Raw genomic sequence first — 26,085 nt, forward strand, 5'->3', positions numbered from 1 at the left:
TTGTTCTGTCTACTGTAGCCCCTTGTTCTGCCTACTGTAGCCCCTTGTTCTGCCTACTGTAGCCCCTTGTTCTGTCTACTGTAGCCCCTTGTTCTGTCTACTGTAGCCCCTTGTTGTGCCTACTGTAGCCCCTTATTCTGTCTACTGTAGCCCCTCATTCTGCCTACTGTAGTCCCTTGTTGTGCCTACTGTAGTCCCTTGTTCTGTCTACTGTAGCCCCTTGTTGTGCCTACTGTAGCCCCTTATTCTGTCTACTGTAGCCCCCTCATTCTGCCTACTGTAGTCCCTTGTTGTGCCTACTGTAGTCCCTTGTTCTGTCTACTGTAGCCCCTTGTTCTGTCTACTGTAGCCCCTTGTTCTGTGTACTGTAGCCCCTTGTTGTGCCTACTATAGCCCCTTGTTCTGCCTACTGTAGCCCCTTGTTCTGTCTACTGTAGCCCCTTGTTCTGCCTACTGTAGCCCCTTGTTCTGTCTACTGTAGCACCTTGTTCTGCCTACTGTAGTCCCTTGTTCTGTCTACTGTAGTCCCTTGTTCTGTCTACTGTAGTCCCTTGTTCTGTCTACTGTAGCCCTTTGTTCTGTCTACTGTAGCCCCTTGTTCTGCCTACTGTAGTCCCTTGTTCTGTCTACTGTAGTCCCTTGTTCTGTCTACTGTAGTCCCTTGTTCTGTCTACTGTAGCCCTTTGTTCTGTCTACTGTAGCCCCTTGTTCTGTCTACTGTAGCCCCTTGTTCTGTCTACTGTAGCCCCTTGTTCTGCCTACTGTAGCCCCTTGTTCTGCCTACTGTAGCCCCTTATTCTGCCTACTGTAGCCCCTCATTCTGCCTACTGTAGTCCCTTGTTCTGCCTACTGTAGTCCCTCATTCTGCCTACTGTAGTCCCTTGTTCTGCCTACTGTAGTCCCTTGTTCTGCCTACTGTAGTCCCTTGTTCTACCTACTGTAGCCCCTCGTAGTAGTAGTCTTATGCTTAACTGGATATGGACTCCGTGCTGGAGCCGCATACTCCAGGATTGGTCTGACATAAGTGGTATATAATGTTCTGAAAGATTCCTTACACAAGTGTGTGTGTGTGTGTGTGTGTGTGTGTGTGTGTGTGTGTGTGTGTGTGTGTGTGTGTGTGTGTGTGTGTGTGTGTGTGTGTGTGTGTGTGTGTGTGTGTGTGTGAAGGAAGAGGCCACATAACCATGGTATAAACAGCACAGGGAACACACAAAACAGAAGCCAGGCTCGGGTGATTGTTTACCTGTAGCCAAGACCCACCGACGCTCTCCACGCCTACACAACAAGTCAAGTCCTCTCTATTCCTGGATGTGGGTTGATATGACGTGAATGGCAAAATTTGCATAGGAAAATGTTGATTGATAACTATCGTTACTGATCGAGTTGGCAACAGGCATGATGTTTCCAGGTATTTTTGCGGTGTTAATATTTGCAATATCTTTGTGAAACACTCGCACACGCACGCACGCACACGCACACACGCAGGGGCCTGTGTCTGAGTGGACAGAACTCGGGCTTGTAATCCTATGGACCGGGGTTCGATCCCCGGCGATGAGCAGAGTTTCTGTCACACTGATGACCCTGTTACCTAGCAGTAAATAGGTACCGGGGAGTTAGACAGCTGTTACGGGCTGCTTCCTAAGGGTGTGTGTGTACTCACCTAGTTGTACTCACTTAGTTGTGGTTGCTGGGGTTGAGTTTTGGCTCTTTGGTCCCGCCTCTCATGTGTCAATCAACTGATATACAGATTCCTGAGCCTAATGGGCTAATGTGTGTGTGTGTGTGTGTGTGTGTATGTGTGTGTGTGTGTGTGTGTGTGTGTATGTGTGTGTGTGTGTGTGTGTGTGTGTGTGTGTGTGTGTGTGTGTGTGTGTGTGTGTGTGTGTGTGTGTGTGTGTGTATATGTGTGTGTGTGTGTGTGTGTGTGTGTGTGTGTGTGTGTGTGTGTGTGTGTGTGTGTGTGTGTGTGTGTGTGTGTGTGTGTGTGTGTGTGTGTGTGTTTGTGTGTGTGTAAAAAAATGACTGATAGTTGAGAAGCGGGCAGAAAGAGCAGAGCTCAACCCCCGCAAGCACAACTAGGTACGTACACACGATGTCGATGCCCAATACTGTCCAAGTGTTCGTGTCCCCAATTGTCCAGGTGCTATTGACCAAATGTTCACCTGTTTGCTAAGGTTTACCCTGTGGAACACTGAACACCTAATGACTCGGTGATCTTCTGTGCTCAGTCCTCGTCCTTCTGTGTCGTACACAGGTGAAGGGGGCCCCCCGTCACCTGTGTACCAGATGTCCTAATGACCAAATACCCTACAGTAGAGAGGACTAGTGGCGATTGAGGAACTGAAAGGGGCTGCTGTAGAGACATGCTGAGGAACGAGGGGGGCCTGAGGGACGAGAGGCGCCCCCCGAGGGGTAGTGAGATACAGAGGGAGAGAGAGAGAGGGAGAGGGAGACGGAGAGAGACAGAGAGGGGGAGACAGAGAGAGACAGAGGGGAGGCTGAGGGTAGCCCCCTTTGTTGTGAGGGGACAAACGCTCACACCAACGAAATAAATCTACCTGGTAATTAAAATCTGTCCGGACGGAAAAAATATATTTAACTTCCTCTGGCATATAATTGCTCTCGTTAAAAATGTCCAACAAATGAATTGAAAACAACCTAGACATATATTGGTTCTTATCAGAGCGTAATTACGTTGGTAAATGCAATTAGTTGCATTTGGTTAAAAAATAATTTACTTGTGAGAAAATCAATTAGAAGCCGTAAGAAGGATTCGAACGCGCATACTTGGTTTTCCCAAGCACACGCCCTAGACCCCTGTACCATAACATGCTCAAAATCAATGCAACCTGGGATTCATCTGAATCCTCTAGGGGATCCTAAGGCTTCCACTGAAGCCCAATCAAGGGGGCTTCACTCAGCCTAGCACTCTGCCTCTGCTCCAAGAGCACCATCTCCAACACTTCTCTTCAAACGCTCAGTAAAATCCCATTAACGTGAGGTATCAATGAGGAAAATCATTAGCAAACATGAAGAGGATTCGAGCCTACTCACGGACTCAGCTGTCGGAGGCTTACATAGGTAGGACTCACCTGGCATGAGATGACCTGTTAGAGACTCACAAAGCAGGGGTCATATACGTGCCTCGATCACCAGGCAGGGGCTCACAGAGCAAGGGGTCACGGGGGGAACTCCTCACAAAACAGGGGGGGTGTTATCTGGAGGGGGCTCAATCCCGCAATGCTGCTCTCTAATGTAACGGGAAATAGGATGGTGGTGTAATTCGGTTCCATTAGCATCAACTGCAGCTTCCTTGATCCTATATTGGTGATTTGTTGATGGTGTTTCCTGTTGACTGGTGAAGTGTGTGTGTGTGTGTGTGTGTGTGTGTGTGTGTGTGTGTGTGTGTGTGTGTGTGTGTGTGTGTGTGTGTGTGTGTGTGTGTGTGTGTGTGTGTGTGTGTACTCACCTAGTTGTGCTTGCGGGGGTTGAGCTCTGGCTCTTTGGTCCCGCCTCTCAACCGTCAATCAACAGGTGTGTGTGTGTGTGTGTGTGTGTGTGTGTGTGTGTGTGTGTGTGTGTGTGTGTGTGTGTGTGTGTGTGTGTGTGTGTGTGTGTGTGTGTGTGTACTCACCTAGTTGTGCTTGCGGGGGTTGAGCTCTGGCTCTTTGGTCCCGCCTCTCAACCGTCAATCAACAGGTGTGTGTGTGTGTGTGTGTGTGTGTGTGTGTGTGTGTGTGTGTGTGTGTGTGTGTGTGTGTGTGTGTGTGTGTGTGTGTGTGTGTGTGTGTGTGTGTGTATGGGTGTGTGTGTAATTACCTAAGTGTAGTTACAGGATGAGAGCTACGCTCGTGGTGTCCCGTCTTCCCAGTACTCTTTGTCGTATAACGCTTTGAAGCGTGTGTGTGTGTGTATGTGCTTACTATTTGGATTCACTGTTTGTGCCTGCAGGATCGAGGTGTTAGCTCTTGGATCCCGCCTCTCTAAAGGTCAGTTCTCAATGTACCTGTATTGTCCCTATAATATAGAATAGTATTATAATATTAATAAAATAGTATTTAATTATATAATATATAATAAAATAGACCCGACCTATTTTTCATCTATTATATGTATCATATATTTTTTTTTCTTGTACACACACACACACACACACACACACACACACACACACACACACACACACACACACACACACACACACACACACACACACACACACACAGATTTTGTGAGGACAACTCCCACGCAATGAAAATGAAAATAGATGCAGAGAGTCAGATTTCGGGTCAAAAATCACACTCAGGAGTCAAATTTCCGACATTTCAGATATTTTGAAAACTGCAGGGGGGTTTGGGCAAAATATGACCCATCGCCGCTTTCAGTAATTAGCATATTTTCGATATAAAAGTTCGTAATTTGAAAATGAAAATAGATGCAGAGAGTCAGAATTCGGTTCAAAAATCCCGCTCAGGACTCAAATTTCCGACATTTCAGAAATTTTGAAAACTGCAGGGGGGTTTGGGCAAAATATGACCCATCGCAGTTTTCGGTAATTAGCATATTTTCGATATAAAAGTTCGTAATTTGAAAATGAAAATAGATGCAGAGAGTCAGAATTCGGCTCAAAAATCCAGCTCAGGACTCAAATTTCCGACATTTCAGATATTTTGAAAACTGCAGTTGGGTTTGGGCAAAATATGACCCAAATATGACTCATCGCCGCTTTCAGTAATTAGCATATTTTCGGTATGAAAGGTCATACTTTGCTAGGCCCTGCCCGAGTCCAGGCCCAGACAGGCCTGAGTCCAGGGCTAGCGAGACCCGGCCCGTGTCCAGCTGTAACTCATAACTACTTTTTTTCCCACACACACACACACACACCAGGAAGCAGCCCGTGACAGCTGACTAACTCCCAGGTACCTATTTACTGCTAGGTAACAGGAGCATAGGGTAAAAGAATCTCTGCCCACCGTTTCTCCCAGGCGCAAGGGACCGAATCCGGGACCACAGGATCACGTGTCCAGCGTGCTGTCCGCTCGGCCACATGCTCCCCTGTGTGTGTGTGTGTGTGTGTGTGTGTGTGTGTGTGTGTGTGTGTGTGTGTGTGTGGAGGTAACAGAGTCAGGTGTGTGGGACGAGAGATCACTGTTTGTCTCCAGCAACAATCTTTGTTTTTATTGACGTTCGAGTCAGCTGTACAGAGAAAGGTTCGAGGCTCCTGGTAAGCCTCCCCCTCCACCCCCCCCCCTCTTCATGCGTGTCTGTGCCTGCCTCTGTAAGCTGGCGGGGGTCGTGCTTCGCCTCTTGGGTCCCCCTCTGCATCCTTCATGTGCTTCCTAACCCCTTGAGTTCTGCTGTGTAGTGTCTACCTCTAACAACTGACAATATTATCACCCCATTTATAACACGTGATTAAACTAGGTACTTATAATGTACTAAAGTTTGCACCAACACGAGGGAACACAGAGTCTGAGTACCCTCGGATTGGTACAATTGTTAAACGGTACACCAAACTTTTACTTTAATTTTTAATTTTTAATTTAATATTAACTTTACTGTTAATTAGGGTATGGTTTGTCATCACTATAATGATCCAAAAAATCCATTGGAGCAACGAGGTGATGTGTGTATCCAAAACACTCGTCTGGATATATATATATATATATATATATATATATATATATATATATATATATATATATATATATATATATATATATATATATATATATATATATATATATATATATATATATATATGGATATAAAGCGTAATGATTAATGACTAATGGGGTTAATAATTTATAGTACATTACTACAGTGTGGTTAATCCCTCAGTGTGGTTAATTCACCAGTGTGGGTTAATCCACCAGTGTGGGTTAATCCACCAGTGTGGGTTAATCCACCAGTGTGGGCTAATCCACCAGTGTGGGTTAATCCACCAGTGTGGGTTAATCCACGAGTGTGGGTAATCCACCAGTGTGGGTTAATCCACCAGGCATGTACTCTACGCTCCGCTACTCTCCATCATCAGTGAGTACCCGCGTCTAATGTACCATGAAGCGTGACTCGTATACACTCAGCTTAACTTAATTGATTTTGCTTTAGCGTTGAGGCATTTCTATAGCACCACACGCGATCCTGTGTTTGTGCTTCACACACACACACACACACATACACACACACACACACACACACACACACACACGCACACACACACACACACACGCACACACACACACACACACATATACACATACACACACGCACGCACGCGCGTGTGAATACAAACATACACATTTCTGCTCCCATGTCGGAATCCGCTTCTTCGTTTTATGGCAAAAATATGACTGTAGTTCCATTTGTAACAGAGGAGAAACCCGGGTGCCGGTCCGAGGCTCTCCTCCACTATAATAGATTCCCACCTTTTTATTGTTTTATTCTCCCCTTCTTTCTCCTCTGCTTTCTTCCCTCGCCCCTCTCTCTCTCTCCATCATCGTTGTCTGTTATATTTCTCATTTATCTCCCCTTATTCGCAATAATATTTTAAATTTCTTTCATATATAAATTTTCGTCCATATTGATAATACATAATGTTGTAGTGTAGGTATGTGTATATTGTGTACATTTATACATATGTGTCAGGATATCTTTACTTATGTATACATTCAGATATCTAGAATTAACAGGTCTGTCAAGCCTGGCTCTCTCTCTCTCTCTCTCTCTCTCTCTCTCTCTCTCTCTCTCTCTCTCTCTCTCTCTCTCTCTCTCTCTCTCTCTCTCTCTCTCTCTCTCTCTCTCTCTCTCTCTCTCTCTCTCTCTCTCTCTCTCTCTCTCTCTCTCTCTCTTTCTCTCGTCTTGTCTGAAATTTTTGTGTCATAATAGTTTACTATTTCATATATTGATAAAATCCCAGTTCATTGTTCAATATCAGTAGTACTTTTAGCAATTATTTTGTTAAATACACAAAAATGGACTTTTTTATCCAAAATAGTTCGCGTTTGGTGTGTTGCTGAATTAGGTCAAATTGCTCACTAAATAAATGGTAAAAAACGGAAGAATTTGGCAAAAACTATTTTAGTCTATCATATAACTCTGCACTTAATGTTCAATCTTGGGCCTAATGTTCAACATCTTAGGCCTAGGATTATTTGTCATACCATATATAATCTAATGTTCAAATATATATAATCTAATGTTCTAATAAACAAAATCTAATGTTCGTCATTAGATACTAATAAATAGATTCTAATGTTCAAGATCATAGCATATTATAATAAATATAGGTGCGGCATTACGCCTATGATTATTTCTTTATCGCGCCCTTAACAGACTTGATAATACAAAAATTGACCATTTGACGCTGTAACTGTTCAATGCTGTACTTTAGACCCAAATAGGTGCCGTAAATGCAATCATTTGAGCAGGTTGCAAACACCTGGCTTGGATGATATAACGTCGATATCATCCAAGGGGATATCATTGACGCAATCCAATTGCATTATAGTTGAAGGGATTTACCATCATATATGTGAAGAGCGCGCGGATCACTCCACCAGAACTTGATGTTTCAAGCGAAGTCTGTCGGCTCCCTTGAGGCGAGATTCTTCGGCTGTTTATTGAGCTGAAAACTAAAATTGACATTTCTCTCACGTGAAAAGAAGCTCATGAAGCTCCATGGAGCTCCATGGAGCTCATAGAGCTCCTTGAGCTCGCCAACGAAATGGCAAGATCTTTAGGACGCAATGGGTAAAATTATTTAATTTTTTATTTTGTTTTTTGTGGCTACCTTTTCATGAAACTTAAAATGTGTTTTTAATTTTGTCTGAATGAAAAGTTGCTGAAATTTAGAGTGTTTTCTTATTTTAATGTCTAGAGGGAGAGAGGGAGAGAGAGAGAGAGAGACAGACAGACAGACAGAGAAGGAGAGGGAGGGGGAGGAGGTGGTGTTCCGTAGTTAAACAGTGAACAATTTCAGTACTCACTCGTAAGCCCAGGATGCCAATTTCACCCATTAGTAAATAGATACCTGGGAGATAGAGAGTTTCTTTGAGTTTGATACACACACACACACACACACACACGCGCGCACACAAACACACACACACACACGCACACACACACACACACACCATCGCCATTACTGTAACCAAATAGGTGCGCCTAGAATGCAAATCTGTGACCTGAACATACGTTTTAAAAATCTAAGATGCTTTATTTCAGCGACTTGTAAAGTCTACGGACTCGGAACATCGCATTTCACTACCTCAGACTTCCTGAAGGTTAGATATTGGAGCTTCGGACCACCTTCAGGTGGTCCGAAGTAATTAACTTTATTTCGAAGTAATAACCGAAGTAATTAAGTAATTTCTGGTATAATTAACTAAAAGTTAATTATACCAGAAAAAAAAATTATTTCAAAATACAAGACCCACGTGCTGAATTAATAAATATGAATAATTTTATGTACATCGTGCATTTCATTTTTTCTTTGTTGAATTTTGATATTAATTACAGCAGAATTAATCTGTTGGGAGCTTCAGTGGAAACTAATTGAAAAATAATAGTAGCCGCTACCCATCCCCTTGAACGTATTAATCTGCATTTTCTTTTTCTTTTCACAATAACTATTACACAAGGCTTTGTTTAAGGTCAATGGGTGCTAGAGGACGGGAGGGGGGTCAGTAGCGCAGCTGGCTTCGTCATTAAGGTCCACCCAACAGTTTGGAAGGGGAATATGAAGGATTAAAAGTATCACAACTAAACGCATTTGCAACGATATTGGAACACACAGGTGTAAATATTCTCTTTCACACATAACCCACACAAGCACGCACACACACACACACACACACACACACACACACACACACACACACACACACACACACACACACACACACACACACACACACACACACACACACAACGAAATAAAATGTATTTCTCCCAATAACTATTTTCAAGCGCAACAGAAAACGGAGAGCAGTGAAATCGTAGAACTGATCCCACTCTGTTGTATGAAGATTACGGCCAGTGGCGGACTTAATCAACCAGCTCTCTCTCTCTCTCTCTCTCTCTCTCTCTCTCTCTCTCTCTCTCTCTCTCTCTCTCTCTCTCTCTCTCTCTCTCTCTCTCTCTCTCTCTCTCTCTCTCTCTTTGTCTCTCTCTCTTTGTCTCTCTCTCTCTCTCTCTCTCTCTCTCTCTCTCTCTCTCTCTTTCTCTCTCTCTCTCTCTCTCTCTCTCTCTCTCTCTCTCTCTCTCTCTCTCTCTCCAACCACTTGGGATGGACAGTAAAGCGACGGTCTCGTTTCATGCAGGTCGGCGTTCAATCCCCGATCGTCCCAAAGTGGTTGGGCACCATTCCTTTCCCCACCATCCCATCTCAAATCCTTATCCTGACCCCCTTCCCAGTGCTATACAGTCGTAATGGCTTGGCGCTTTCCCCCAGGATAATTCCCCATCCCTCCTTCCAAGTGCTATGTAGTCGTAATGGTTTAGTACATTTCCCCTGATGATTATCTTGCAGCTGGTCGCCTCTGCAACACCCCTGCCTCAACCCACCACCATATATGAAGGGCATGACCTATAAGTACTCTACAGGCACTCCCTGTACCCAAATCAAGCCATTACGAACGTTCGAATCATCCCAAATTGGACTTGCCAACACGGGACTTGACCAAAAAATGTCTTTGGGTCAAGTCCTTGACCTGTTTTTGGCCCCCCCCCCCACCCCAGGCTGGCAAGCAACGTGTGTTGTCGCTTCAGTTACTCCTACAGCTTGTCGGTGAGTGGTTAAGATCTCAAAGTGGTCTTCCATAAATTTCCAGTTACTCCTCGTTGCTGAAAGATAGCTGTACGCTATGTGTAATGTGTATAGCTTATGTGTAGTGTATACATATGTAATGTGTGTGCATCTTATGTGTAGTGTATACGTATGTAATGTGTGCATCTTATGTGTAGTGTATACATATGTAATGTGTGTACATCTTATGTGTAGTGTATACGTATGTAATGTGTGCATCTTATGTGTAGTGTATACATATGCAATGTGTGTACATCTTATGTGTAGTGTAGACATATGAAGAATGTGCACCTTATGTGTAGTGTTCACATATGTACAATGTACACCTTATGTGTATTGTTCACATATGTACAATGTCACCTTATGTGTAGTGTACACATGTACAGTATACACCTTATGTGTGGTGTACACATATGTACACCATATGTGTAGTACACATATGTACAATGTACACCATATGTACAGCTGTGGCTCTCAAGCCTTTTAATAACACAAATGATGTGTTTAAAAGCAATAACAATAATTACATTTTAACTATAAAACAATGCAATGATAATAAACCAATTTATCAAAATCCCAAATAGATGATAACATTAAAAGGTTAAATAATTATGAATATTAACTGACATATTGAAAATATTACCATGTTAATTATTAAAAAAATCTAAATAACAAATCCGCAAAGCAATTGCAAATAATTACAACCAAAATGTATATTAAATTTAGGGAAATGAATCCCAGTGTTGCCGATAACTGGGTTGACCTTTTAAATCATTAATTTTTTGGGTGGAAATTCCCAAATAAAATGGTTTGGTGATGAAATATTGTGCAGCTATTATTTGGCTTTAATATATTGATGGTTGGCTACTACTCCCCTACCCCCCCACTCTCACTCTCTCTCTCACTCTCTCTCTCTCTCTCTCTCTCTCTCTCTCTCTCTCTCTCTCTCTCTCTCTCTCTCTCTCTCTCTCTCTCTCTCTCTCTCTCTCTCTCTCTCTCTCTCTCTCTCTCTCTCTCTCTTTAAACTGTCACAAGGCCTCTCAAAACTTCCTTACATTACCATAATAGGGGTTATGGGTTGTGGTGTGTGTGTGTGTGTGTGTGTGTGTGTGTGTGTGTGTGTGTGTGTGTGTGTGTGTGTGTGTGTGTGACCCAACAAACTTCAAATCATCTCTTGATCCTGAACTTAACCTCAAATAACTCTCCCTAACCCCAAACCCCTCACACACACACCCACAAAGACCCTGCTTGCCCTCCACAACCCCTCTCCCTCTCCTAGAACCCAGCATACCCCCACACCAACCCCTAGAACTCGGAAATAACCTCCCCCCCCCTCCAACCTCACCGTTCGGAACCCCCCAAAATAGATCTTGTTCACTTTGGGTTTAAGTTCCTACTCTCGTCTGTCTAGAGATTCTTCCAGGTCACTCTGGTGTCCTGTCAGTCCTGTCTCTCGCCTCATTCGCACCTCATTTTTCCTCCCCCTCAGCGAGTCCAATGATACTATGACCCCCTCACAATACCCCCCTTGTACGGTGAGCTTTTCCCGCCCTCACAGTCCTGCCTCACACACCCACTCACTGTGAGGGCCAAGACCTGGGTACCTAGTTATAGGGTAAGATTTGAGAAAGGTTACGTTAGCCTGGCCGCCTCTTATGTTAGCCTGACCGCCCCTTTCAGGTATTTGGGGGCTTTGAGGTCAGCCTCCACAGTGGCTACATTGTTTGTTTGTGGTGGGACTTTGTTAAGCTCTGAGTGGGAGTCTCTGGCCTCTGGTGGCAGATTCACGAAGCAGTTACGCAAGTACTTACGAACGTGTACATCTTTTCTCAATCTTTGGCGGCTTTTTTTTACGATTATTAAATAGTTAATGAGCTCCGAAGCATCAGGAGGCTGTTTATAAAAATAACAACAGTTGATTGGCAAGTTTTTACGCTTGTAAACTGTTTAATAAATGTAACCAAAGCCGTCAAAGATTGAGGAAAGATGTACACGTTCGTAAGTACTTGCGTAAGTGCTTCGTGAATCTGGCCCCAGATTCGAAGAACGAAGCCTGCGAGGCTCTTTCGTCTAGGAGAATGGTTTAGTTGGAAATAGTCACACACCCTCCCTGTGCACAACCAGTTCTGTTGAGCAGGGTGTGTATAGCCAGCTGTTTGTGACAGCCTGTGTCATTCATAACTACCCCTGTGTCATTCATAACTACCCCTGTGTCATTCATAACTACCCCTGTGTCATTCATAACTACCCCTGTGTCATTCATAACTACCCCTGTGTCATTCATAACTACCCCTGTGTCATTCATAACTACCCCTGTGTCATTCATAACTACCCCTGTGTCATTCATAACTACCCCTGTGTCATTCGTAACTACCCCTGTGTCATTCATAACTACCGCTGTGTCATTCATAACTACCCCCTGTGTCATTCATAACTACCCCTATGTCATTCATAACTACCCCTGTGTCATTCATAACTACCCCTGTGTCATTCATAACTACCCCTGTGTCATTCATAACTACCCCTGTGTCATTCATAACTACCCCTGTGTCATTCATAACTACCCCTGTGTCATTCATAACTACCCCTGTGTCATTCATAACTACCCCTGTGTCATTCATAACTACCCCTGTGTCATTCATAACTACCCCTGTGTCATTCATAACTACCGCTGTATAACAGCCAATTCATGTGACATGACATTTCGTGAAGATTCAGAGAAACTATGGAGATAATCAGTTGACTGAAGAAGCTTCAGCTTAATTTTAGAATTTTAGAGCCGTGAAGACAAAGGAAGCTTAATTACCTGTTTGGCCAACAGATGAATGAAGCTCATTACTTTCTCAACAGTAGTTGGCTAAACAGCCAAGCACACAAGCAACGCTCAAAAAAATATATATATATTTTTGTGTGCCTCTTTAGAGACTTGTTGGTAACTCTGAAGATGGAATATATATATGAAGTTAAGTTTTCGTTTTTCGTTTAAGTTCGTTTTTGAAGTTAAAACATATATATTTTGTGAAGTTTGGTATAATTCTGTTTTGGCCAACGTGAACTTTACACTTAAAAATAATGATCATTTAAACGTCCTTTTAATAGTGGTATAACTGGTGTGTTTTTTTCTGTTTCGTTTTAAAGTCGAGAAATATATAATTGTGAATTAATTAGTATTCTTTCGGTCCTATTAAAAAAGGAGACAAATGTGTATTGAAAATAACTCGTGAAGAATCACATGATCACGAAAATTAATTTTCAATAAATTGTGTGAACAAAAATATTCTGGGTATTCTAATTTATTAATTGCTTATATCTCCAAATTACTTAGATAGTAGGCATCCCTCAGTCTCTAAAGACGATGGAGTTGGGCTCTGGTTGTCGGTCTGGAGTGGCCTCTCCAGGGCGCAAAGGCAGGGTAGGTTGATATGGAGGAGAAGCTGTCACCCAAGCAGCAGGTTCCCCACATTTCATAAAATAGCTATTATTATATGTAAACTTGGGTGTAGACACAGTGTGGTGTAGCCCCAGTGTGGTGTAGCCCCAGTGTGGTGTAGCCCCAGTGTGGTGTAGCCCCAGTGTGGTGTAGCCACAGTGTGGTGTAGCCCCAGTGTGGTGTAGCCCCAGTGTGGTGTAGCCACAGTGTGGTGTAGCCACAGTGTGGTGTAGCCCCAGTGTGGTGTAGCCACAGTGTGGTGTAGCCACAGTGTGGTGTAGCCACAGTGTGGTGTAGCCACAGTGTGGTGTAGCCACAGTGTGGTGTAGCCACAGTGTGGTGTAGCCACAGTGTGGTGTAGCCACAGTACAGGACTGCCGAAGGTCGGGTTGATTATACTGGTGTGACTTCAGCACTCTGGTACATCATTATGATGCGCCGAGCTTCATTAAAGGTAACTCTCTCTCTCTCTCTCTCTCTCTCTCTCTCTCTCTCTCTCTCTCTCTCTCTCTCTCTCTCTCTCTCTCTCTCTCTCTCTCTCTCTCTCTCTCTCTCTCTCTCTCTCTCTCTCTCTCTCTCTCTGTAGCGCTGTATAACCACCTTAGAGCACAACCCTCACACACACGTAACAAGCCAAAGTAGCAGTTACTTCCAATATCAAAGTAGCAGTTGGCGAAGAGGTTAAAGACAAGGTAAGGTAATAATCAGGAAAATGGAACAAGCCCGTTTACGTAGCAATTGGAAGGGATTTGAAAACAAGGAGCTGGGATAGGACGCAGGAATGGAACTTTGCCTAACCACTTGGATCGCTGACTTGCACGAAGCATACATGAGATAAACAAATCCACAAGGGCCGTGACGAGGAGTCGAACCTGCGTCCGGGAGCATCCCAGACACTGCCTTAATCGACTGAGCTACGACAGGGTAAAAAGGGTTGAAACCCTTACTGAATCCTCGTCACGGCTCTTGTGGATTTGTTCATTTGATGCATCACGTTAGTGTGATCTCTGTGTGTGATACTTGAGATAAATAGCCAAGATATAACTGGGGAAAAGCTGTTCCAACAGGTGCTAGAATCAGTCCCAACCTGGCGATCAAATGCTGTTATCGTAGTCCCAGCCTGGCGATCAAATTCTGTTATCGTGGCCTCCAGGACACTTTAAAAGTTATGTTATTCAGAGACACGTGGGAGAGAGACAAGCAAAACTCATTACCGTCCTCACTAACAAGTTTTACGCAAGTCTGAAGCCTTGCAGGCTACGCTAAGACTTCTGTAAAAATGCTCAGACTTATGACGGTAACGCTTATTCACCAATCAGTTTAACCAGACACATTGGAACACATATATACAAACACAGGAGACCCTTCACCACCAATAACAACAAGGGAAAGTTGCAGAACAAACATTGCAAGCCTCACATGTGGCTACATAACTCATAATAAAGTTGATGTAGTGACATCTGTCAAGATTTTCATTGATGACTCGATGCCAAGTTCTTGTGGACAAATCACAAAATATTCTCAATGTGCAGGCGATGAGTCACAATAACGTGGCTAAAGTATGTTGACCAGACCACACACTTGAAGGTGAAGGGACGACGACGTTTCGGTCCGTCCTGGACCATTCTCAAGTCGATTGTGTATCGACTTGAGAATGGTCCAGGACGGACCGAAACGTCGTCGTCCCTTCACCTTCTTGTGTGTGGTCTGGTCAACTATTCTCAATGTCTGAACAAAGACAGACAATCCTGCAGCGGTGGATGGGCTGCTGTCTGCTTTCAAAACACTGCAGACTTGACCCTTGGAAGTGATTGTGCGCAGACTTGAACCACAAAGCAAGATAATAGAAATCGCATCAGTGAATCTTTTAAAATTCTTTTATCATGTAAACGACGTTGACAATTTACAGTTGACACCAGATAAAACTCGATTGATGGTTGTCTCACGGAAGCCATTGTAGATGAAGATACATATGAAGCCATATGTATCAATGGTAGCCATTGATACATATTTAAATTGATAAAAATCTGTCTATTGCAAATTTCGCGAGAAATGTTGCAGCCAAATGAACCATTAAGCAATTTTGTCTACGGACGGTAATCACCTGGATTATATTGGATGTTTAACACGCTACAACTCTCAAACATTATCTCCAACAGAGTGTATATCTTACATTTATTATTGCATTCAAAATTGTTTGACGAAACAGAAAAATAGGGCTGAGTATGTTGTTCTTAACGCAGTGCTAAACGTACAGACTCTCCAACACATAAGAGGTTAATCTGGCCTGAGTGAATTTAATATCAAGTTAATTTCCAGTTTCAAGTTAATTTTTAATTTCAATTTCGAGTTTCAAGTTACAAAAAATTTGCCTCTCTAGAAGTCCCTCCTATTGGGTCAAACTATCAAACAAGAAGTGAAATATTCCATTCACGTGGGTTCTAGGAGACTCGAACCCTGGACCCCCAAGCGTGTGAGGCCGACGCTCTATCAACTGGGCAGTCTTAAAAGTCTTTGATTGTTCAAGGGAAATATGTAACAATCAGATGATTGTATGACCGCATGTCGGCGCTCCTAATCACTTAAAATACGCAAAATTATGAAACAGGTTTTGGTAAGAGTTTCATTACCAGAACAATCTGTCACGGGCCATGAGTAAGAGTTACAAGTTGATTGATTGATTGATGAAGCCACCCAAGAGGTGGCACGGGCATGAATAGCCCGTAAGTGGTAGATTATGGAGTGAATGTGATCTTTGGTCGTGAGTAGATATACTGTGTGCTGTGCTGGCATTTAAATCGTCAATCCTTACTATGTGGAGGAGGATACTGCTTGACAGTCTTTATAAGGGTGTCCAGCTGCTGAGTTGATTGATGAAGATTAAGCCACCCAAAAGGTGGCACGGGCATGAATATCCCGTAAGTGGTAACCCTTTTGAGCCATTACCAGTATCAAGAGCTGATACTGGAGATCTGTGGAGGTGCGACTGCACCCTACGGAGAGGTCGTGACCTCTGTTATGTTGCTGAGTTGATTGATGAAGATTAAGCCACCCAAGAGGTGGCACGGGCATGAATAGCCCGTAATTGCTGAGTTTTTGTGTTATCGGATATATAGCCGAGGTGAATATAGGTGAAGCGCCTCATTAGAAACCCATTGCACCTCACCATTCACCTATTCCACGATAAAGTATGTTTCGTTGTGTTCGAAAACATGGCAAAGTGTAATTTGGCGTTAATTGGCTGTCGATTTTGGTTTCTTTGATGTATAATGTCTCGTTGGGGTCCCGTTTTCTGTTGTCGCTGTCTGTGACGATTAGTTTGGTGGACGGTAGAGCGACAGTCACCCTTCATGCAGGTCGGCGTTCAATCCCCGACCGTCCCAAAGTAGTTGGGCACCATTCCTTCCCTCCCCCCCTCCTCTGATAATTCCTTTCTATCCCCATTGAGAGCTGTCATCCCTCATATATCAGATATAACGGTTTAGTGAGACTACCCCTGAGCGTTAGGTAGCATTCTTTTTTTATAGATAATGATATATAAAAATATACTATAGGAGTTATCCGGCGGTTCCCGGGTCTGTTTCTGTCTCTTCCCTTCCCTTCGCCTTCCCCTCTCTCCTCTTCTCCCACCCCTCTTCCCCCTCTCCCCTCACCATTCTTTTCTCTCAGTTTTCCCTCACCATTCCATTCTTCTCTCCGCCTCATCTTACAGGTAACTGTTTGGCTTTAATCTCTTAACAGATCTAATAGAACCGACCCCAAGCAGCCTATGTCCATCCCATACCTCAGACTTTTCACCATGCAATGTTTGGTGAAGCCGCTACGTCTGGCCGCCAAGCTCTAGGACAAACACTTAAATAGATAAGCCAAACAAGCAAACAAAGAAACAAACATTCTCCGATATTATTACTAATTATTAAATATCCAAATTCAGAAAAGGTTTATTCTCTATTTTGTGGTAGAAACGTCTCTTGAAATAATGATAAACATAACTAAATAACCTCACGATCCTTGCAACAAAATCTGCAACAGATTTTGCAACATATTATTACTGCAGCATATCCATCAAACACCCCCAACATATCCATCAAACTCCCCCAACATATCCATCAAACACCCCCAACATATCCATTAAACACCCCCAACATATCCATCAAACACCCCCAACATATCCATCAAACACCCCCAACATATCCATCAAACACCCCCAACATATCCATCAAACACCCCCAACATATCCATCAAACTCCCCCAACATATCCATCAAACACCCCCAACATATCCATCAAACACCCCCAACATATCCATCAAACACCCCCAACATATCCATCAAACACCCCCAACATATCCATCAAACACACCCAACATATCCATCAAACACACCCAACATATCCATCAAACACCCCCAACATATCCATCAAACACCCCCAACATATCCATCAAACACCCCCAACATATCCATCAAACTTCCCCAACATATCCATCAAACACCCCCAACATATCCATTAAACACCCCCAACATATCCATCAAACACCCCCAACATATCCATCAAACACCCCCAACATATCCATCAAACTCCCCCAACATATCCATCAAACACCCCCAACATATCCATCAAACACACCCAACATATCCATCAAACACCCCCAACATATCCATCAAACTCCCCCAACATATTCATCAAACTCCCCCAACATATCCATCAAACTCCCCCAACATATCCATCAAACACACCCAACATATCCATCGAACACCCCCAACATATCCATCAAACACCCCCAACATATCCATCAAACACACCCAACATATCCATCAAACACCCCCAACATATCCATCAAACACCCCCAACATATCCATCAAACACCCCCAACATATCCATCAAACACACCCAACATATCCATCAAACACCCCCAACATATCCATCAAACACCCCCAACATATCCATCAAACACCCCCAACATATCCATCAAACACCCCCAACATATCCATCAAACACCCCCAACATATCCATCAAACACCCCCAACATATCCATCAAACACCACAGCATAAACTTAATCAATTTATAATAAATGTAATACATTCTACAGTTATTAATTTATTTTATTTTACCTCAAACAAAGATGACATTTGGAGAAGCACTCTTCCAATTAAATTAAGATGCAAGAGCACTAGTCATATATATATATATATATATATGTCGTACCTAATAGCCAGAACGCACTTCTCAGCCTAATATGCAAGGCCCGTTTTGCCTAATAAGCCAAGTTTTACTGAATTAATATATTTTCTCTAATTTTTTTCTTATGAAATGATAAAGCTACCCATTTCATTATGTATGAGGTCAATTTTTTTTATTGGAGTTAAAATTAACGTAGATATATGACCGAACCTAACCAACCCTACCTAACCTAACCTAACCTATCTCTATAGGTTAGGTTAGGTTAGGTAGCCGAAAACTTTAGGTTAGGTTAGGTTAGGTAGGTTAGGTTGTCGAAAAAACATTAATTCATGAAAACTAGGCTTATTAGGCAAATCAGGCCTTGCATAGTAGGCTGAGAAGTGAGTTCTGGCTATTAGGTACGACATATATATATATATATATATATATATATATATATATATATATATATATATATATATATATATATATATATAACTTTCAATATATATTAAAACAACACTTTCAATAATATTTTCATATCACAGAAATAACAAACCAATTCTCTCTTTCACTCTTCAAGTTATATTTACAAAATTGTAATAGTAGATATGGCAAAAAATATTCTATTGTTCTTTTATTAGACGAGTAATAAAATAAATATCGCAAAATATTATTTTTCAGCTTGGAAAAATATCTCTCAGTAAATGCGATTCAACCGGAAATATAGAGGGGAAGGGTTGACGAGAAGAATACCGAGACAGAGCAACGAGATTGACAGAGAGAGAGAGAGAGAGAGAGAGAGAGAGAGAGAGAGAGAGAGAGAGAGAGAGAGAGAGAGAGAGAGAGAGAGAGAGAGAGAGAGAGAGAGAGAGACAGAGACAGAGAGAGAGAGAGAGAGAGAGAGAGAGAGAGAGAGAGAGAGAGAGAGAGAGAGAGAGAGAGAGAGAGAGGCACAAGGATAACTAAGTGAGATTGAGTGATTGATTGATGAAGATTAAGCCACCCAAGAGGTGGCACGGGCATGAATAACCCGTAATCCATGATAAAAGAGAGAGTTTCCGAGCCACGAAGACACAGCTCAAGGCTTGCAACACGCCATCACCACAACCACAATTGAGCAGTACAATCGAGCTGTTGTTTCCAGTAAATGTTACAGAGACAACGCTTCGTAAAGGGCGCCAACCCAGCAGTCACTCAACATCATTTTGTACGTTGAAATAGTGCAATAGCATTGTTGCCATGTTGCTCTCTGTCTCCTGAGTTACGAACACTCTTCCTTTTACTATACAAAGTTTCTCTACGAAACGGGAGTTACGTGTCTCTATGCAACACAGGTGTACAAGCACATGGATACACAGATGTGCATCACAGTCGTGCAAGCACTGCAGCGCAGGTGTGCAAGAACGCATACTAGAAGACATACTAAACGCCAGACCACATACTACACATAAAAACACATAATAGAACACAAGAACACATACTAGAACACAAGAACACATACTAGAACACATACTAGAACACAAGAACACATACTAGAACACAAGAACACATACTAGAACACAAGAACACATACTAGAACACAAGAACACATACTAGAACACAAGAACACATACTAGAACACAAGAACACATACTAGAACATAAGAACACAAGAACACATACTAGAACACAAGAACACATACTAGAACACAAGAACACATACTAGAACACTAGAACACAAGAACACATACTAGAACACTAGAACACAAGAACACATACTAGAACACAAGAACACATACTAGAACACAAGAATACATAATAGAACACAAGAACACATACTAGAACACTAGAACACAAGAACACATACTAGAACACAAGAACACATACTAGAACACAAGAACACATAATAGAACACAAGAACACATACTAGAACACAAGAACACATAACAAACACCGTCTTAAAAGGACAAATAAACGTTATAAGGCAGACATAGGGGCAGACAAATTAATAAGCCTTTTAAACTTATTTAAGTCTTTAAGTCTTTTAGTCTATTTTAAGTCTTATACACACCTTGTACACGTACTGAAGTAAGTATACAATCATCCACCTCTTAAACATCGCAGTTTACAAATAGAAACTCGAGTGGATAGTAAACTTAGCGACGAAGCAAGTCAAACAACTCGACTTGAGAATACAATTGTCACGATTTTCTTGTATATATACAATAGTTTATACATTCTTGTACAGCCACTAGCACGCATAGCGTTTCGGGCAGGAACTTGGTACCCATTTTACTGGTGGGTAGACAGAGGCTACGGTTAAGGATTGGCGCCCAGTCAATCCTCCCCCGGCCAGGATACGAACCCAGGACAATGCGTTCGCGATACGCCAGGCGAGTGTCTTACCACTACGCCATCGGGGACTGCATTATACAATCGATGTATGCAGTGATAGAGCGGAAAGGTCATTGTTTTAGTCTGGTAGTCCCATGATCCCAAGTTATAGAGTTGACAGTCCCATGATCCCAAGTTATAGAGTTGACAGTCCCATGATCCCAAGTTATAGAGTTGACAGTCCCGTGATCCCAAGTTATAGAGTTGATAGTCCCATGATCCCAAGTTATAGAGTTGACAGTCCCATGATACCAAGTTATAGAGTTGACAGTCCCATGATTCCAAGTTATAGAGTTGACAGTCCCATGATCCCAAGTTATAGAGTTGACAGTCCCATGATCCCAAGTTATAGAGTTGACAGTCCCATGATTCCAAGTTATATAGTTGACAGTCCCATGATCCCAAGTTATAGAGTTGACAGTCCCATGATACCAAGTTATAGAGTTGACAGTCCCATGATCCCAAGTTATAGAGTTGACAGTCCCATGATACCAAGTTATAGAGTTGACAGTCCCATGATACCAAGTTATAGAGTTGACAGTCCCATGATCCCAAGTTATAGAGTAGACAGTCCCATGATCCCAAGTTATAGAGTTGACAGTCCCGTGATCCCAAGTTATAGAGTTGACAGTCCCATGATCCCAAGTTACAAAGTTGACAGTCCCGTGATCCCAAGTTATAGAGTTGACAGTCCCATGATCCCAAGTTATAGAGTTGACAGTCCCATGATCCCAAGTTATAGAGTTGACAGTCCCATGATCCCAAGTTATAGAGTTGACAGTCCCGTGATCCCAAGTTATAGAGTTGACAGTCCCGTGATCCCAAGTTATAGAGTTGACAGTCCCATGATCCCAAGTTATAGAGTTGACAGTCCCATGATCCCAAGTTATAGAGTTGACAGTCCCGTGATCCCAAGTTATAGAGTTGACAGTCCCGTGATCCCAAGTTATAGAGTTGATAGTCCCATGATCCCAAGTTATTGAGTTGACAGTCCTGATCCCAAGTTGCAAAGTTGACAGCCCCATGATCCCAAGTTATAGAGTTGACAGTCCCATGATCCCAAGTTACAAAGTTGACAGTTTCCTGAAAGCAGCACTGTTGCTAGTTACCTATTCCCTTTCATGCTGTTTCCGAAGGTGACCTCTTCAATAAATTTTTTTTAGAAAAACACAAAAATCCAGAAAGCTTATGTTGGTCTCCTTAAAAATGTGGCAGCCATTATCCCCGGCCTCGCTTACATAACACAAGATAAAAGAGTGATCCAGCTCTATATTTTTAGCACTTACTGTAAACACAGAACCGGCTAATAGTTATCCTGCTGTTTAGATAGGATAGGCGAGGAGGTGGTAGTGACTCTAGAACTATGAAGGGAGGAACTATCAGTTGGAAAAGCAGCAAGTCATTACAGGTTTATAGTAAAATGACTCGTGTTGCATTTTCTGGGTTTTTAGGAAAGGTTTTGGCAATTTTTTTAGGAGTCTTATTAAGCCAAGTCCATTGACAGTTCCTAGCGGGTCACGTTTTCTATGCAGGAGCTACTCCAGCTCCTCCTCTCCTGCCCAATCACTTGGACTGGACGGTAGAGCGACAGTTTCGCTTCATACAGGTCGGCGTTCAATCCCTCCCTGACCACCCACTTGGACTGGACGGTAGAGCGACGGTCTCGCTTCATGCAGGTCGGCGTTCAATCCCCCGACAGTCCAAGTGATTGGGTACCATTCCTTTCCCCCCATCCCATCCCAAATCATTATCCTGACTCTCTTCCAAGTACTATATAGTTGTAATGGCTTGGCGCTTTCCCTTGATAATTCCATTCACCCCACCCCATCATATTCAGAACAAACACACACACACACACACACACACACACACACACACACACACACACACACACACACACACACACACACACACACACACACACACACACACACACACACTTACTTGATTCGAGTCCCTTCTTAGGTTGAACAAGCTTGGCGTAGGTCGGTCTGATCGTCTGGAGAAGGAACAGGAGAACTGACAGGAGGCAGAGACGTCGTCGGTGGCAGACAGAGAGCATAGCGAGGATGTCCCTCACCCCCTTCACCACAACTCCTGCACTCAACACACACTAACCCCGACACACACTCTCTCACCTACACACACACATGCCCATCTTTCTGCGCTTGCTTCACATGTTCCTTCTCCTCCGCCCCGCTGCCTAGCAAGCACTGAGGGGTTCCGTGTTGGTGAGTATCTTGAGAACTTGTACTCACAGAGCACACTAATTTACCCCCAGGGCTGAGTGCAAGGTATTACTCACACTCTCGTTGGTTAGGCCTTTGTTTAGGCCTACCTCAGTCAGTACACATCTATTTGAACGACTTAATGACACACTGAAAGCAACTCATTAACTCAGTATCACTCATTATTCTCATATATATATATGTAAGGTGTATATATATATACTTTCAATGTTATCAACAATTCATGATATCAACAACCCCTTTTTTTCTTATAGCAAATGTCACGCTTTTTCCTCACGGAACACCAGCGATTTTCAAGCACCCGACGGACACATCTCCTGTAACGGAACACCTGATTAAACGGGCAGCCTGTACATGCGCGGAGCGAGCGCGAGAGGTCCTCCTCCCACGACTTCCACTGGCGGACTGAGCTGTGGCTCAGGCGGGGACCTGGATAGTCCGCCCTCGCGCAGGTGACGGATGACTCTCCTCGCTGATTGGTTGATGGAGAGGTCATCACAGGTGACAGCTGACTCTCCTCGCTGATTGGTTGATGGAGAGGTCATCACAGGTGACAGCTGACTCCTTGATTGGTTCATGTGGAGAACAGGTCCACTGTGAAGTCTGGGGACTACAATGGGCAGTTTCTTTTACCCTATGCCCCTGTTACCTAGCAGTAAAATAGGTACCTGGGTGTTAGTGAGCTGTCACGGGCTGCTTCCTGGGGGTGGAGGCCTGGTCGAGGACCGGGCCGCGGGGACTCTAAAGCCCCGAAATCATCTCAAGATAACCTCAAGATCTCAAGATAAGACCAGTCCACTCTCCTCATCCCACTTTACACTATAATCCATCTGCTTCTCCATTATTCAGATCGTTTCTCCACACTTAAGAAATTCTCCACGAGTTCTTAATCACACTTAAGAACTTCTCCGCGAGTTCTTAATCACACTTAACTGTGATTGTCAATCAGTGTGCTGAAGATGTTCAACGCAAAATGCGAATTATTATGTGTGTTTATGTGTGTGTGTGTTACAAGACAGTCGGGGTCGGCCCAAGTGCCTTGTTTTGGGAAATGTCGCCATCTTAATTGACCCCCCTTAATTGATACTTATTTAGGTCATTTGCATGAGTGAAAGGGAAACGTTTGCCTGTTACTTTCATCACATCCAATTCCATTAGCTGTCGTTTTACTTCTTACATTGTTACTTGTATTTCGAGCATTCTCTCTTCTGATAGTGTCTGTTTCAATAAAATTCGTAGAACTGGGGACAGCTCGGGTTCCAGCTTAAAAAGTTACTGGAAACTTTTATTGAGTTTTTCTCACATACACACACACACCTCATCATTCTGTCTGGCCTACTTTTTACTTTTATTATTGACTAATCAATTGATCACTCAGTTTCGCTTCATGTATTTCGGCGTTCAATCCCCGACCGTCCATGTGGTTGGGCACCATTCCTTCCCTCCCCCGTCCCATCCCAAATCCTTCTCTTAATCCCTTCCAAGTGCTATATAGTCGCAATGGCTTGGTGCTTTCCCCTTGATAATTCCCTCTCTCCCTTCTGCCAACTGAACAGCTCTCTCTCTCTCTCTCTCTCTCATATTTCTCACTTCGACAATGCACCCTTCTAGTAAGTACTCATAGAATGAAAGTCTTCATTCCATTTCCCATCTGTTTCTGTAATCTCTCTGACTGTGTTTATCATCTTTGGTTAACTCTATCACTCTGCGTCACTGTGCTACCTCTCTCATTTCCGATCTTCTCACATCTCTTGCTAATTCCTTGTTTCATACAGTGATCTCCCTCTCTCTCCTATTCTCCATCCCTTTCCTCTGTATTTTCAATGATTATTCCCTCTATCTATGCATTTACTCCTGCATTGTTCCCATTCCTGTTGGCCCTTGTGTACATTTCCTCTCTGCCTCTGTCTTTATAGCCTCAAATGCCGCTGTTATGTTTATCCTCTCTATGCTGTATGTCTTCAATTCTTAATGCTGTGTCAGGACTTAATCCAGCAACATCAAGAGAGATATATATACTGAAGTATCTGGGTAGGCTTAACAAGCAATGCCTTGTGATTACCCTAGACCTATAGGCTATATATCGTACAGCATATTTGTGGACAATAAGCTAACTGAAAAATAATACCATTCACTGCATTTTTTCCCCATGGTTTGTGTGGATCGTTGTTATTGATGTTTCTTCTGTCACAATTACAGTCAGGAGTTCCTTATGACAGGGGGGCGGAGAAGGAGGTCCTCCTGACACGGAGCCTCCAGCCGCCTCCTGCTCGCAGGAAGAACATCGTGGCAAAGTTATCTTTTGACAGAATGAGAGTTGGTGAAAGCCATGTCGTATTAACAGCAAGCAAGGCGCTCAGGATTCAGGTGCTGGAGTGGCATTCAAAGTTACGATTCGCAAAGGTTTTTTCCTTTTAAGTTATTGATATTTCTAATGGTCTATAGAGGGGGGGGAATCTTAGCTTTAAATGGTTGTTGGATTCGAGAATAAGTTTGGTGTCTTCTAGTGCTGCATCTTACAGCTTCTTTCATCTCCTCGTCTCGAATTTATTCTCTCTCTCTCTCTCTCTCTCCATCTCTCTCTCTCTCTCTCTCTCTCTCTCTCTCTCTCTCTCTCTCTCTCTCTCTCTCTCTCTCTCTCTCTCTCTCTCTCTCTCTCTCTCTCTCTCTCTCTCTCTCTCTCTCTCTCTCTCAATCGTTATTATTTGGAATGAGACACGTTTGATGGGTCGTTTGTTGAAGCTCGCCTCATATCAGGTCTCATTTGAGCACCAGAGGTTGCACCAGGCTGGCTGCAGTGAGCCTCCCTGCTCTTCCATTCACTAACTAACGACACGTCGAGCCGCTGATTCAGAGAGACAAATATTTTCTCTTTCAGCAGTGATTACATAGCGAGGTGAGGTAGAACAGCAGCAGGCAGCGACCTTACCTGCTCCAGGTCTCAGCAGTGCTCCGTTACTTAGCTTGGAGGGCCAGGCAACACCTGCAGGCAGCGACCTTACCTGCTCCTGGCCTCAGCAGTGCTGCATTACTTAGCTTGGAGGACCAGGCAGCACACCTGCA

At 43.2% G+C, this 26,085-nt stretch overlaps 1 protein-coding gene across 1 annotated transcript in view; it reads right to left on the reverse strand.

Annotated features, from left to right (window-relative positions):
• The window catches only part of LOC123756194 (nephrin), a 125,045-nt gene extending 101,631 nt beyond the window's left edge, over window positions 1–23,414 (reverse strand). Inside the window, exon 1 of the mRNA XM_069336504.1 lies at window positions 22,718–23,414. Coding sequence (XP_069192605.1) covers window positions 22,718–22,835 — 118 coding nt within the window. The 5' untranslated portion in view covers window positions 22,836–23,414. The remainder of the gene's footprint in view (window positions 1–22,717) is intronic.
• Window positions 23,415–26,085: the final 2,671 nt, after the last annotated feature.

The sequence above is a fragment of the Procambarus clarkii genome, chromosome 36, assembly GCF_040958095.1.
Source record: "Procambarus clarkii isolate CNS0578487 chromosome 36, FALCON_Pclarkii_2.0, whole genome shotgun sequence".
NCBI lineage: Eukaryota > Metazoa > Arthropoda > Malacostraca > Decapoda > Cambaridae > Procambarus > Procambarus clarkii.